The sequence below is a fragment of the Chamaea fasciata genome, unplaced genomic scaffold (genome assembly GCF_029207755.1).
Source record: "Chamaea fasciata isolate MVZ Bird 193981 ecotype frontalis unplaced genomic scaffold, bChaFas1.0.hap1 SCAF_5, whole genome shotgun sequence".
NCBI classification, from domain to species: Eukaryota; Metazoa; Chordata; class Aves; order Passeriformes; family Sylviidae; genus Chamaea; species Chamaea fasciata.
Window position 1 is genome coordinate 33,274,281 of NW_027094090.1, and position 15,381 is coordinate 33,289,661.

The 15,381-nt window shown below is 40.2% G+C and overlaps 1 protein-coding gene across 1 annotated transcript in view; it reads left to right on the forward strand.

Annotated features, from left to right (window-relative positions):
* RASSF3 (Ras association domain family member 3) overlaps positions 1-15,381 on the forward strand; it is a 94,671-nt gene that overhangs the window by 13,781 nt on the left and 65,509 nt on the right. Inside the window, exon 2 of the mRNA XM_066183185.1 lies at positions 2,186-2,310. Coding sequence (XP_066039282.1) covers positions 2,186-2,310 — 125 coding nt within the window. The remainder of the gene's footprint in view (positions 1-2,185; positions 2,311-15,381) is intronic.

Sequence of the window (15,381 nt, forward strand, 5' to 3'; positions counted from 1 at the left end):
GTGCATGAGTCATCAAAAATAATCCCAGCTCCATTAGCATAAAATAGAGCCCTGGGAAAACCTCATTTGGGTCAAAAGCACAGTTCTCTCTGTCTTCAGCTAAAGTTGGGAATACTCCATGTTTACTAAAATTTGGATAAAGGAACTCAAATGCAGAACTCAGGAGAAATAAGGCGGCAACTGGAGTAAGCCTGACATGGCTTGCCAGCATCACACAAGGATGTAGGGACAGCTGTCATTTCTCCTGAGCACCCTACAGCTGTTTTATGGTTCTTTTTTTTTTTGTTTGTTTTGTTTTTGTTTTGTTTTTTTTGTTGTTGTTGTTGTCTCCATAGTCTTCTGCCTGTTTTGCTTCACCTTTTTCAAATTCTGTTTTAAATACAGTGACTGTTTTAGAGAGTTTCAGTGCTTTGATTTATACTGCAACAGGGCCCTTTGTAACCCATAATTAGCTGGAAGCTGTTTGCTGATGTCTGAAGAGAAGTGTGACTTGAGATACAGTGATATTATTGTGATGCAGTTGTTGTGATGTAGTCAGTCTGTTTCATGATCAGAAACATCCCAGTTATCTGCCTTGGAATGCTGATCCAGGATGGACTCACTATGCTGGGTTGCTGGTGTTGAAAAAGTTTTGACAGGCTGACTTTGTGCCAAATAAATATAATTAATCTTGCCTTAATGCAAGTGTAACATGAATTCTGTATCGGGCACAGGAATGTGATTGCAGGTTTACACTTTATCCACACTGTAATTTTTACTTTTGAATGGTCTGATGGTACAGGAATCTTACATTAAAGATCCAGTCCCTAGCCAAGAGGAACATCGTTTCAGGGAAGGAACACTGCTGTCTTGCCCCGTAACACCATGATGAGTATGGATCAGAAATGGGAAGGTTCAAGAACTTATTTTTTGCAATGGGAATCTAATTAAACATAAGGGAAACTGAAAATTTTGAGAGGCTGATAAAGGAACAAAAGAGCCCATCCAGAATTCATCTTTTGCTATAAATCTTGAAAGTGTAAAACTTTTTAACAACAATGAAAAAAAAAAAATGAGTGCGGTTTAGTTGGAGAAAATGAAAGCTTTTCCTCCAAAAGTCAGTCTTGGGAATGGCTGAATTGTTTTAGCCAAAATGTTCTAAAACAAACAGCATGATGTTCCCCAGCATGGAAACTTGAAGTACAAGTGGTTGCTCTTTGGCAAAATTATAAGGAATTTAAAAACTAAAAATAGAAAGTGACATTCAGTACTAGACAAAGATGGCATCGTGAACTCTGCCCAGCTTACAGAGAAAACCAGCAAACACAACAGGGCTCCAAAGCAAATACTCTTAAAGTGGTTCTTCCTTTGAGATTAGAGGGAGTATGAATCATCTCTTTCTTACTAGAGATAGGGCCATCTGCCTGTTATAATGAATTTACATTCCTAATAGCCATCTTAGTTGACTTTGATAGCCAGCAATGGAAATTTCTGATTTGTTACTGAAGGCAACTATGTGATTTATCAGCATAATTAAGCTTCAGATAAGCCACTTATTCTGCTTTCAATATTCATGTGCATATTCTTATGAGAACCTAGAGCTTAAAACATGAAAAACCATGTAGCAGTAATTCCATGTGGGTAGAATTTTTTGTCTGTAAGCAAAAATGTTGTGTCTTTTCTGAGAACTGCCCCTTTCATGCTTACATTGCAACAGCTAATACCTCGTTTGTGGCACGGACCTTTTGCAAGACCATGTCACTGAGGCAGCCCTGATCTAAGTGAAGACCTGCTCGAGTGCAGGCCTGTCAGTGTGGCACTGGGAGGTGTGCTGCACTGTCACCTTCACTCCGGTGAATTTACATCTCCAGCACTGTGTAGCTATTATTATCTTTGATACGGGTGAGGAAATTCACTTGAGAGGTGGTTATTCCTCTGAGGTCATGTAGCAAATGAGGATGTGTCTCACTCCTATGTTCTGCCTGCAGAAACCTAATTTCTAAATGCCATTTTAATTTCTCTCTCTTTCTCTCTCTTTCTTTTCTTTTCTTTTCTTTTCTTTTCTTTTCTTTTCTTTTCTTTTCTTTTCTTTTCTTTTCTTTTCTTTTCTTTTCTTTTCTTCTTTTCTTTCCCCTTTTCTTTCCCCTTTTCTTTCCCCTTTTCTTTCCCCTTTTCTTTCCCTGGTGTCTGTGTGTGGGTTTTTAAGATTGCAGGTACACCTGCCATGCTCACTGCCGAGACCTGGTGCACCTGGGCTGCCGGCGGAATGGAAAATTAATGGACTGCCTCGCTCCGCATGACACCTTAGATTCACCTTACAACGCTGGCCAGGTAAGAGACCTCGTGCTCAGGTAATTAGTGCTTTCTCTTGTCAGCTCTGTCATGAAGTGTGGTTTGTCTGCCTCATCTGGCTGCTCGGGAAAGAATGTCTCACTCGGGTTATGGCCAGCAAAGCTGGATTTCCCACCCAGTGCTGTGATTTTATGGCACAGCCTGGTCGAGGTGCAACTGGCTGCTGCCAGCTGGGTCACTCCTGCCCCAGTTAGTTTTCAGCTACACTGACTGAAAAGTAATCCCACAAAACAGTGTTTTTCCTGTTGGTTTTGGCCACTGTGGGGTGGTCATTTACACGTAATCAGTAGAAACCTTTGAGATGTCAGCTGTGATAACATACAGACACTCTCCTGGTTTTATTTTTATGGGAGAGGGAGGATAAAGAATTGTGGCAAGTTGCTTGTGTGTAAGTTGCTTTTTTTCAAGCTTTTTATTTAAGCACCAGAAAACCCCTTCATTAATGCAGGTCTGGTCTAAACTTGGAGTGTTACTTGTTTAACTGAAAAGTGTTATTCAAAACATAATTAGTGAAAACAAAATGGTATATGCATATCCATGGTGGTCAGTTTAACCCTTTTACTATCTTTAGAAGTCACACTGAAGAAATGCCCTTATTGGGGGAGGGGGATAAAACCCCAAAATCCCAGACCCAGCTATCATTGGTCATGCTCATTTTATTCACTGTAAGAATTTATGTTGTTCTCTGTAAGAATCACAAGAGATTCACAGAACAGTCAGACCCACCCTGGCTTTCATTATCCACAGAACTGCCAAGCACAGGCTGTGCCATGCCACAAGCTACCAGCTGTAAAATTTGTGCCCACCCGAAATACTTCTGTCTCCAGGAAGTCTCCTCTTCCCTTCCTTCTGCCCCACCATAAGATGCATAAATGTATAAAACTAATGTTCAGACACACACCAGTTGTACACCCTGTGTTGCTTTTCCTACGCAAGGGATATCATGTTAGCAGATTTATAGGGCGGGTTGTTTGGGTCTGGCTTGGGGTTTTTTTTCAATAATGTTGTGCAGAATAAACATTTTTAATTGAAGTTGAGCATATTTTGGTATCTTACAAATAGTTTTGCTAAGGTCTTAAAAGACTATTTTATATGGCAAGAAACTAGAATTCTTGGGTATTTTTTCTTGCGGTATTGTCCATTATATGTAATGGAGGCTCTATAACTCAATAGCTGCCCAATTATGTACATGAAAAATTGCTCCACAAATATATTAACACACTACAGCAGATACCCCTTTTAGACAGCAACTACTGCTTTAAATTTTTCTTTCCTGAAATCGGACTGATCTAAGGAATCAAACAGATACCACTTGTCTTCAAAGTCATTACTATCTTACTACTTCAATTTACCAATAGTGGGATATGCAGTCACCGGTGATTGTAGCCATAGCCCTATTTAAAGGCAGATGCTAAACAATACTAAAGAGGGCAAGGGACTCCTCCTTAAGGATTGCAAAAATTTATTCTGAGTCAGCTCTGAAGTCCAGCAACACAATCATTAACTAAAGATGATGCACTGCCATTTCAGTGAAATAGCCTGAGGACACACAAAGCAAAGCAGGTTTAACTTGGTAGAAAAAGCAGCAAGAAATATTAATGTATAGTTGAGATAAAACCCAATGCTTACAATCCTCTGTGATCATCCCTTGCTCAACCAAAAGAAGTATTTTCTCAGAGGATTCCAAATTAGAAAATAGTGCATCACTTTTCCTTTCCAGACTCCTGTTAAGCGAAATTATTACAGAATATACAGGAAGCCTAAAATCTAGCTGGAAAACATTTGTGATGGACAAAGTTAGATTTTATCATCAGCCCTTGCCATAGACATGTCAGACAGATTCCAGGGAGCATTTTTATAGTTTTATTTTTTTAACAGGAAGAAAAATGAAACTTGCTACAGACTTATGTCAAAACCAATTTTTGTGAAATAATAATTCTACTCAAAAGAAAAACAATCCAGATAAGTAAAACCGATATTTGGTCACACAAAGATGTACAATGACTTCTAGTGACTAGAGTGATTTTTTTGCATAGTCCTGGAACAGGCTGCCCAGGGAAGGGGTGAAGTCACCATGCATGGAAGTGTTCAAAAAATAAGTAGATGTGACTCTTCACAATATGGTTTTGTGGCTTTAGTTGTATTTGGTTGAAGGTTGGACTTGATGATCTTGGAGGACTTTTCCAACCTTAATGATTCTATGATTCTAAAATTTCTCAGCATCCTTGCTGAGCTTGCTTTGTGTCCTCCAGGTCACCACTGAATTTTCTCTGCAAGCACAACATTTTATTTTGTAGAAGAGATGCTGCTCCAGCCACCCAAACTGTGACTGAGGACATGGTGTCTCTTGTGAGCTCTGTGTGTCTCACTTGGGAAGAGTGGAAGGGAATAACTCCGATGCTGAAAGGCAGAGTAGCAGGGCTGGAGGGAAGGAAGTGCATGGCAACACAGGTTTTGGAAGTGTGGGTGACTGTCAGCAAGAAAATATGATGGGAGCAGAGAGAGAAGGGCATTAAACATAATTTTTACTCAAAAAGACATGTAGAGTTTGCCTGCAAGAGATCTAAAAAAGAGCTAGTGCTGTCCTGGGTATGAATACTGAGCAAGGAAGCTGTTTCTTTCTCTTTGAGCCTTGCAGTATTTAGGGGAGCCAAATTTCATGCGCATTTGTTTGTGTGCAACAAGATCACATCAAAGAAGTACTGTTTTTTCCTACTGATTTCCTTCCTTTTGGAAGAAGTCACACTTTGGCTGCTTGCAGTGGGTGACAGTTGTTACTAATCACTTTCCTCACTGGCTCTTTGGGTCGGTGTGTGCCTGACAACTGATACACGAAAGATGAGGATTCAAATGCTATTTTCAGCATCCATCATCCACTGGTTTTGAGGCAGGAATCATTTACATGCAGAAAACCTGGAATGTTTCCTGTTGGGTCATTTTCTTTACGCACAGCTGTCCTGCATGCACAGTGCAGACGGAGCCACCACAGGAATCTGCAAGGTTTGAAATCACTCCTTCCTCTGCAACTGACCTGCTCAGACCACTTTGTCTTTCTAAGACTTGTCTATTTCTCTTGTAGATACAAAGGGAACTGGAATTTAAAAAGGTAATTTTAGTATCTCTGAATGGGTACATTGCTGCAAAAGCTGGCATTAGCTTACTATTTGATTAAACACAACTCTCAGCTCAGCTGCCTTCTCAAAATTACTATTTCCTTTCAAGCTAAAATTTTCTGTACTTTATCAGCCTTAAGGTGATTTTTAACTTTCTGTTTAAAGTTTGAACCTGCATCTCATGTATAAAACTAAACAGATGTTTAGTATCAGATCGTGAAGGAGTCAGAGGATGGGAAAAAGACTGGACCTATCTTTACAAAATTATTCTCGCATTCATATTCTGTGGATGGTGTCTAGTCTGCAGGGTTTTATTTAAATGTGAGACTGTGCTTTTGAAGCAAATCTTCCAATTGTCTTCACTTCCCTTGTTTTAGTTGATATCAGGGAGTAGTCATAGGACACATAAAATCAATTCCACTTCAGGTGAAAACTAAGCTGCTTCCTGAAGCCTGTGAGAAGAGGCACTCCAAGAGCCAACCAAACACACTCAGTCCAGGAGATCAAAGCAGAGATTTTCTTAAGTAGACATTATGAAGTGTTTATATTGAGGACTTTGGATTCTCAGAACCACTTTCTATCCTTTACAGAGCTTTGTGTTCCACTACATTATTTGCTAAAATAGGCATTAGATTCTTGGCGCAGAACTTTCCCCAGTGGTGCCTGCTATTGCTTTATCTCTATCATGGCTTTGAAAATCACATGGCATGCAAAACCAGTTAATTTTGCATGAGCTATGATAGTCAAATGCAGAGTTGCAAAGATCACGCATGTGTTTGGGAATGTCTCACCCATACAGTGAACATCAATTTAAATTGTGAAGGGATTTTTCAGGAATGCTCAAACTTTTTGGTATTTATGGAGAGGGATGACTTAGTAACAGACAGTAGTCCTGGGCTTTGTGACTTTTCTTCCTCCTGAGATAACTGGTTTTTTTTTTTTTATTTTTTGAAGTGCATTTTTTTTTAAACACTAAAGCACTAGTTTGAAGTCATTATATTGGCACTCTTGTGCTGGTACAGGTTAGATCTTTTCTTGTAAAGAGTCATGGCACCTCTGTATTTGCATAAGTTCCTTCACACAGGGAGATTATTACTTTGTGATGATGGTAGACAATGCTTTGAACTCTTAACTCTCTATGACCTAACACCATTTCAGATTGGTCAGGCAATGTGGATGTATCTCCTGCTCGATACAGGCGATACAAACTGCACTTCATTCTGCTGCAGTGACCTGGTGGTGCCCTGAGTGCAGCAGAGCTTGGTGCCCAGCTGCCGTTCCTGGTCCTGAATGCGTGTTCATGCCCACTTTTCCATGTTCCCCTTGCTCTTCCACTCCCAGTGGCACCAGTACTGCTGGTTTTGGACAATGCTCTTTTACAGTGGGTCAGGAAAATGTTGTGACTTCTAATGTTTGTCCTTGCAAAGCCCAATCAGCTCTTCAGTTCTCAATGCAGCTTGTGAACAGTGCTGTCAGTACCAGAGGGGCTGGGTGTTTTGATGTGGCTGGAACACCTTAAACTCCAAGTAACCCTGAACAAATATCTTGTTGAGCCACAGTTTGAGAATCTAGGCTTAAGATTTCCCTTATGGGAAAGAGAAATTCCTTACAAGCTCTTAACTGCTGATTTTGCAAAGAGAGTGAACAGATTTCCAGTGGATCTTGCTCCTGTGCAATTCTACCAGCAACTGGAGCACTTGGGTGCACATTTGAGTGGTCAAACAAGCTCAGACTCTGGAAGAATATGGTCACACAGCTTGACTTGGTTAACAAGTCATTGGAGCTCACAAGGCCTAATTTTTGAGCTTCTTTCTCTGAGTGTGTATAAATACACACATAAATATTTCATTATAGAAAGGTCTACGAAATTCCATGATGAAGCTGTTCTTACAGATCACTAAGGCTGCGGGGTTAAATACTTGAAAACAAAACTCATGATGTCAAACATACAGCAAGTACCCAATGGCAGAAATTTATGGCTCAGGTGAAAATTGTGTGGCCCTAGATGTTTCCCTCCTGAACAGACTTCCTACAGAGATTAAAGAGGAAATGATGTATATAGGTTCTCTGTGGTGTTGTATAACAGAGCACTCAGAAAAAGCTGGGGAAAGAGTTGCCAATTTCTTCCACAAACAAGCAGAATGGGACGAATAAAGCTCCTTTCCAGGAATCCTCTCCTGTGCTACCACATTGCCAATTAGCTGGCACAACACTCTGACTGACATGCCAAGGCCTTCTCAAAAGTCTAAGAAGTATCAAAGCCATTATGTGGATTTTAATATTTTCCTGTTTTTCTATCATCCTAGATGAATCAAAAATTTACAATTTTTAGTCACAGACAGGATTTCTTTTCATCTTCAAGTTGATAAGCCTTCCCAAAGAGGTCTCATTACACTCAACTTTTCTCAAAGACAGAGGGCACTCAGAGTTGAAGTTTGTACAAGACCTGAGGCACTTGGTAAAGTATAGGAAGAGATATAGGATGTTGCAAATGACATGGATAACAACACCTCCCAGATTGCTTTAAATTGCATGAAGGGAGAAGAATAAGAGGATCTCACAGTGCTAATACAGAAACTTCTGGACATGGAAGGGCACTGAGGTTGTCACCTAAATGTACCTGAAACTGAAAGTGATTTCAGTTCCTTCCCTTAAAAATATGGTAGTTGAACATTTCTTCAAAAATAACCCATGGAGAAAAAACTGACAACACAGAGCAGAATATCATAATCTAGGTGCGTGCAGTTCTTGATTAATAATGAAAGCTACCTTTGAGCTGTTGATTGCTTTCCGCTACTAACTCTTGGTAATGGTGTATACTGTGTACAATGGGCATGGGGTTTATGGCTCACATATTGCAAATCTATGTTAAACCTGGTTATGCTTGGTTGTAGTTGAAAGGAAAAGAGGAAAACTGAATTGGTTTTTTTTGGCAGACAAAGTGAGATTTAAATTTTGACAGCAACTGCAAAAACTTTTAAACCCAAACTGAAGCTGATTTCAGTTCTAATTGTGTATATTGCTTGAGTTACTGTTAGGGAAATATATTTGGCAAAAAAAAAAAAAAAAGGCTTGATCAATTATATAAACTAGAAATTAGTTCCAAGCTTTCAAAAATAATTTGAGAGTATCCGCAACAGTTCCTGGGGCACTACCCTTTGCAACCCTCCCCCACAAGAGTATTATTGAAACGGGCTTTGCACATACTGACTCAAGGTCTTTAAATCATAAATTAATTGTAACATTTTATAAAGTTGAATTTACTCTATCAGAAATTTAGACTTTTCAGTATTCTCTGGCACAGGCATCATGGAATAGTCCAGTGGATTTTCTTGAGCACACTGAACAAATGCTCAGGTTGATGGTGGCTGAGGCAGTAGTTGAATATTGCAAGTAGGATAAATCCAAAGGACACATTTAAACAGAGAGAGGGTTTTAGAACAGACCTCAGAGCAGACCTCAAAGCCCAGTAAATAGAGACTGGATGAGGCATGTAGTGGGGGAACTTGTAACCTCATACCACGAAATAGAGTTAATACTAGAATTGAGATTTTTAACAGAATGAACTTCAGCTTCCTGGTGGAAATTTTCAGCCCACAGAAGCAATCTGAATTGTGTTTGTATGCCATTATGTTTTTTAAACTTTTTTTTTTTTTAAAAAAAACACACATTTTGATCAGTAAATCTTTCTTTAAAATTTTTTTCTTAAGTTGGGCTTGTTTTTTTTTTTAATTTTAAGTACTTGGTTAATAGTCAGGCCTGACCTTTCAAACAGAAAGGTAACAAGCTCATTGCTTAAAGCACACATTACTGAAACCTAGAGAAGCTCAATTATCAGTTGTGTAACAACCAGATCAATATAGTCAAACAGCTCTGATTTTCTAGTTCCGTTGAAGAAGCAGACAAGGTTTCAAATTACAGGAAAGTTCTCCTATTAGTCAAGGGGAACATTTAAAATGCACTTTTGATTTTTTGCACAGTTAGGTGTTTTCATATTCAAGAGGTTTGTATTGTCTTCCTAGAAAATGTTTCCTTAAAAATGTAGCCAGCCTCAACCTACCGTTTTTGTCAGCTGCCATTGTAAGATCAGTGTTCTTTTTCCACTATTTATTTCTAATACACACATTTTTTCACAATCCTTTCCACTGTTGTTGGTGTTTTGCCAGGTGTAGGATTTAAAATGTGTACTGTATTCTTTTACTGGGCCAGTTTTCTTCCTAATTCAAAGTTATTAATATCTTCCCAGTATCTCAGCAGGCTCAGCAGAGCACAGATGATCACATTGCTAATTTAATAGAGGTAATAAGTGCTTGCAGGTCCTGTATGTTCCAGGTGGTTCTCCAGTATTCAAATAGCATTGTTTAATCATGTTGGAGAAGAAGTTCAAGGAGAACTGATCCTCTAAAACATTAAGTTCTGTCTGGAGCCCTAGGGTTGGTCTTGTGACAGTTAACAGCAGAGGGATCAGAGAACATTTCTGTCTTATGTTCAGAGCAGATTTTTCAACATATGCAGGTCAGGACAGCAACCACTAGGACAGTTGGTTTTGATGTGGCATGTGAAGGCAAATGGATGTTGCATCAAAAGTTGTGTGCTTGAAGATGTGTATTTTGCTGTTTTATGTTGTAGATTAGACTGTACATGGAAGCTGCATGGTTACTGGGTGATAGATCAGTGACCACAATAGTGTCATGAGTGCCTTACTGAGTGCTCAAAACAGGCAAAGAAAATGAGCACTGGTAGGGAAATTGTTAAATGGGGTGTAAATGCTGGGCCCTGCAAATCTCTGTCTCAGTGAAGTCCTAACACTGATTGTTCTCAAAAATCCATATGCTGTAGATGACAGATGGAGTACTGGACTTTGCCTTTCAATTAGAGACAGTCTGGCAAACAGAGTCACTGTGGCTTTCATTCTACCCTTCATGGCCTGATTGTATTTTTCATATCCATTATACACCTCAGTCTAAATAGAACTACCAGCAGCCATGTCAGGTTTGTCCTAATCTATTAATCCACAGGAGTAATGAGGTGACTTGTTTTCAAGTATAACAAGGGTCTGAAGAGATATTTAATATCAGACACTTTCTAGTGCACTTACTAAAGAGGCTGATGTTATTTTGCATTTAAATATTCAGGAAGGTAGCTGGGCTTGTGATATGATGCAGACTATATAATTCATCCCACATAGACCTGCCCTGAGCAAATAATGAGATGGCAGTGAGAACTGATTAGAAAAGAAAGTCAGAATTGTTGGGAAACTCACATTCCATGTTCTCAAATACTCCTCCAGCTTCACATTATCTGTTGGTGGTTTTTGGGGGGCCTTTTTTTTTTTTTTTTTTCTTTTAAATAGAGTTTCAGCCTTTTTGTTTGACTTATGGCATTAGCAGCTGTTGGAAATATACGCAGAAGAGATTGCTGCTGCCTTTTGACTCAGTGCAGGAAGGGCATGATGCAAAACCTTCCCTGGTGGGGAAGGAAGGTGGGGAGTGGTTTTTGATTATTTTTAATGATAACATTGCTGGGTGAAGATAGGAAAATATTTGTTCCCAGTCTTTGATCCAAGTAGCATGCCAACCAGCAGTAACAAAGACAGCTGTTAGGAAAACAGGTAGACAACAGAGCCCTATGTTGTTCTGTTTGTTTTTCTTACAGAAATGAAGTCTTGTTTCCCAGAAAGCAGGAATCGAATGACAGCAGGTAGCATTTTTTCATACTGATTCATGGCTTCCTCTAACTGGTGACACTGCCTAAAAGCTGCTCTCCAGACTCTTCCTCAGTGCAGAAGAGCCTGCTTGTTCACAGGAGCTCAGTTTCTCCCCAGCTATGTGCATGTGCTGCATTCTGTGTTCCTCTTCTCCAAGGGATCTCATTCTACAGTGAAGCTCCATTCTTGTGTGTGTTGTCTCATATCAGTATGCTCCACAAGAATTGGGGATAAGAACTTAAACCTTCCCTATTTGCTCTGCAAATAGTTTGTGTAAGTGGTGTAGTGTTAATGTTTAATTCAGTGGTGTAGTGTTAATGCTTCAATATCCTCACTGGGAAAGGGGAAACTGTCACGAGTTACATGCCATTTAAATGCAACAACAATGAAGTCCTACCAGTTAACCTTTTGGGGAGTAGTCTTGTTCCTACCCAAAGCATGAAGCAGTAGCTGGCTTCCCCAGGTCAAAACATGCTGGGTTCTCTTAGCACTTGCAGGAGATCTCAAGCAGTAGCCAGTTTTTCATGTTCCCTCCTCCCTTTTTATTTCAGCTATGCTAAGCCTCTTACCATTCTTGCAGCATAGATCCACTGGGGATTCAGCACCTCTGCTTCCCGAGACCTTATGATACTTTACTGCCAAGTGAAAAAAGCTGCCTGGATACCAAAGGCTGTTGTATAGTTTCTTGGGAACACAAAGGCACAGACACAAAATGTACACTCCTACAAACTATTCAGATCTGGTTTATTCTACAAATAATATGCTGATGATCAGTTGTCATTGGCTTTTTGTTGGGTTGGTTTGTTGGTTTGTTTTTTGTTGGTTTTTGGTTTGGTTTTTTTTTTTTCTGAATGCTTATTTCACAAATTAAGTAACAAAACTTTAAAAATTTTAGATAAAATCCTTTTATCACTTCTTTCAAGATACACACCTTACATTATGGTTGTGATGTCCCAATTGGGATTTTTGATACAACAGTAGTTTTGCATCTTGATTACCTTTCATCTGTGACCTTCATATTGCTTATGACTTGTGCCTTGGTTCTTAATCAAGAAGCCCCTCCTGTGTATGAGTTTTGGATCAGCTCCTGGCCCAGGTGATGCTGGAGACATGATGCATGGACACTGGACAGTTTTATGGGCAGATAAACCTGGCTGGTCACTGCATGCCTGCCCTATTTGGATAACCCCAGAGAAAAATGGAAAAATTACCTCCCTTCTATATTTGAGAAGAAAACTTTCATTATGAGATCCCAAGAGATCTTCAGACACATATATTACAATTAGTCTTGTGAACCTGTGGAAAGCTGCACATGCCTGTTTCAGGTATTTTGCCTGCTGATGTGTTACAGTAAGATGGATAACTGGATACGATGACTTGATTTGCCCAAATCATACCCCATACTTCTCCATCTCTTTTTCTGCTGATGCTTGCAAGTGTGTATTGTAGCCATGGTAAATCCCCTTTTAAGGCTTTGTCTTTTCTGACTGGGTGTTTGTTTACAGGAAGATAAATACCATCATTGATTATTTTGCTTTACAGTCCTAGGTGAGAACAAAGCAGTGATGATGGTTACCATGGGGCAGCAGGATGAGGTCAGTATCATGCATCCTTCCTGGGGCTGACCTCACTTAGTTGATTTCAGGATAAAAATTACGTTGTCTTAATTTCACTAGGCTTTTCTATCAAAATTTCTTACCAGAAAATTCTGCAACACTATTCTCTGGAGAAGGAAGACCAGTGTATCACAAGGCTGAACGCTACTATTATATTTCCCAGTGCTCCTGAACTTTGGTTTAGAGGAACACTGCTTGGTAGACCTCCACTCTATTTTCCATTTGCATTGTTCTCTTCCCTTGACCTTCCTTTTGCCATCCTGAGTAATATTTTCCTTTACAGTAACCTTGAAGAGAGATTTCCTTATCTGTATATATGACTAATCAGTAAGGTCTTATGATTATTGTAAAGCAGTTTGTTGGAGGTTGGGAATTAGAGCATGAAACGGACCGAGGAAGCCAGATATGCAGTCCTTGCTCTACTAATGACTGATTAGGTATGGCCTTCAGCAAGTCAATTTGGCCTCAGTTTTCAGATGTATTGATTTAATTCTTAGTCTTTCGCCTCCAGATTTCTTTTCTTCATTGTTTTGTGGGGAGGGAGTTGCCCATGACGTGCAAACCTGCTATTTTGTTTTATGTCAAAATATGTCTCAGTCTGGGCAGTCAGAAGTAGAACTTGGTTTTAGAAATGGCTGTGAATACTGTTCCTTACCTATCACCACAACGAGGATGAACTCTTTCTTGCAAAATATTATGAGGGAATGAATGCACTAGGTGGCACAGAGTTATGAGTTCCAAGAATTTGATTGTTTCTTCTTTATCCTTTACCTGTAACTTCTATGAATATTCCTGAATTTGTTAAAGAATCCATTATTTGGGGAATGGAAAGCAAAGTTGATTTCTTAAAGCTGAGGATTACAGATGAAGGTAAATTCAGAGTTAACTCAGTATGAGGGAGTGGAAGAAATAAAATCTCTGGTACTTGCATTTGTGAACTATGATTTACTGAGTTTATTATATTATTTTCCCCACAATCAGCAGATACAACTAAAGACAGGAACAATATATTGGAGTGAATGAATACAAGAAAAAAGTGTTTTGAAAATACCTAGGATCCCTATTTTCAGTTGTCATTTGTCAGCTGCTGTCTGTCTGAGAAATGTCCTTAACACTGTGCTTTGTGGATAGATCAGGAATCCTCTCCTTTGGCTGAACCATCTTTCTGAGATCCCATGCTCCATCTCCCCGCAGGAACCTTCCAAGGTGTGCAGCACAGCTCTCACAACTTCCCCTGCCTCAACCAGCACCCCAGGCTCCTGGGCTTCACGTCTATGCTGCCAGGTCCTTCCACGCAGTGCAGGAGCAGCCTGTCAGATGTGTACATTCCCAATGAGGAGCCAGAGAGAGGACCCACTGCCAGGGAGAGACAGAAAAGAGACAAGAGGGGCTGACATGAGCCAGCTGGATTTTTCATTCTTGATTCCCTCTGTGTCCCATCAAGCTGTCTGGACCTCCCAGAGCAGCCCCCTTCTTGGGGATTCTTGAGAATCATGGCATTAGGTTAGACAGTGAAAAAGGAGATGTAGGGTCTAGCAGAGTCAGTAAAAGCAGAGTTTTGCTGCAACAGATCCAGTTTCACTAACAGTTTGTAAACATCCATTTTCTTTTTTCCTTTAAAGTATCCCCAGCTTGCAGTTCTGAGCCTTCTTTGGGCTGAGATTGCCTGATGGGGAGTCATTACATGTCCCTGAGCCATGGGGCCTCTGATGTGAGCGAAGTATGTGTGCCTCCATCCCACCCACCCTCAAGCTATCTGAATTTTAAGATAAGTTGGCCATGGTCCAACAGCTGGCAGCATTTCATAGACAAGTCCTCTAGACTGTGCTAAAGCACTGTGCATAAGAGCACTCTTATTTTACACTCTTCTCCACACTTTCGTTTCTTATAGGTCACCTGTGTGTTTTGGCTGCAGTTAAGAAGGAAAAAAAATCTGGCAGTTCTGCTGTAGTCAGATTTGGCAGTCTCAGTGGTTACTTCCAGTAATTATCTCCATGTCACAGATATGCTCTTGGTGCCAGTTTTAGGAAAACCTTCCACCTTTTTCATGTCTGGTTAAGGAAATGGATTCTTTAGGAAATTGTTTTTGTCTGAGAACAACCCCTTCTTTACAAATGCTCTCACTGTGATCTTTCACAAAAGGCCGCATTCAAAATTTGAAATATGCTGATGTGCAAATAATTTCAATAGCTGACCTGCAGAATTCTGTTGGCAGGACTGCTGGAGACAGTTTGCTCTGATTCCAGCTGCCTGCTTAATTTTGGCAGCTGCATGCTTTCTGGTCCAGATGCCTGCAGTCTCTTGTCCAAGTTAGGAGCTAGACAGGCTCTATTCACTGTCCTTTAAGTGCACCTCAGCTTATCATCTACATGAAGGATTAGACCTGAAGCTTGGGCTGCCTTTTGCCTCCCAAAGTTATTTTAAATGGACCCAGTAAAGCTGGATCAAGGATGTACAGTGATGGATGTGGCTGCCGGAGCCTCGCCGAGGAGGGGGCCATTGTCCCCTTGTCTTGTAAGGGTTTCTGTGTGGCTGCAGAGCGGTGGAGAGCGCTGCCAGCCATCCTGAGCGATCGCAGGAGGAGCACACAGAGGCAGATCCTCTGAAAGACCAG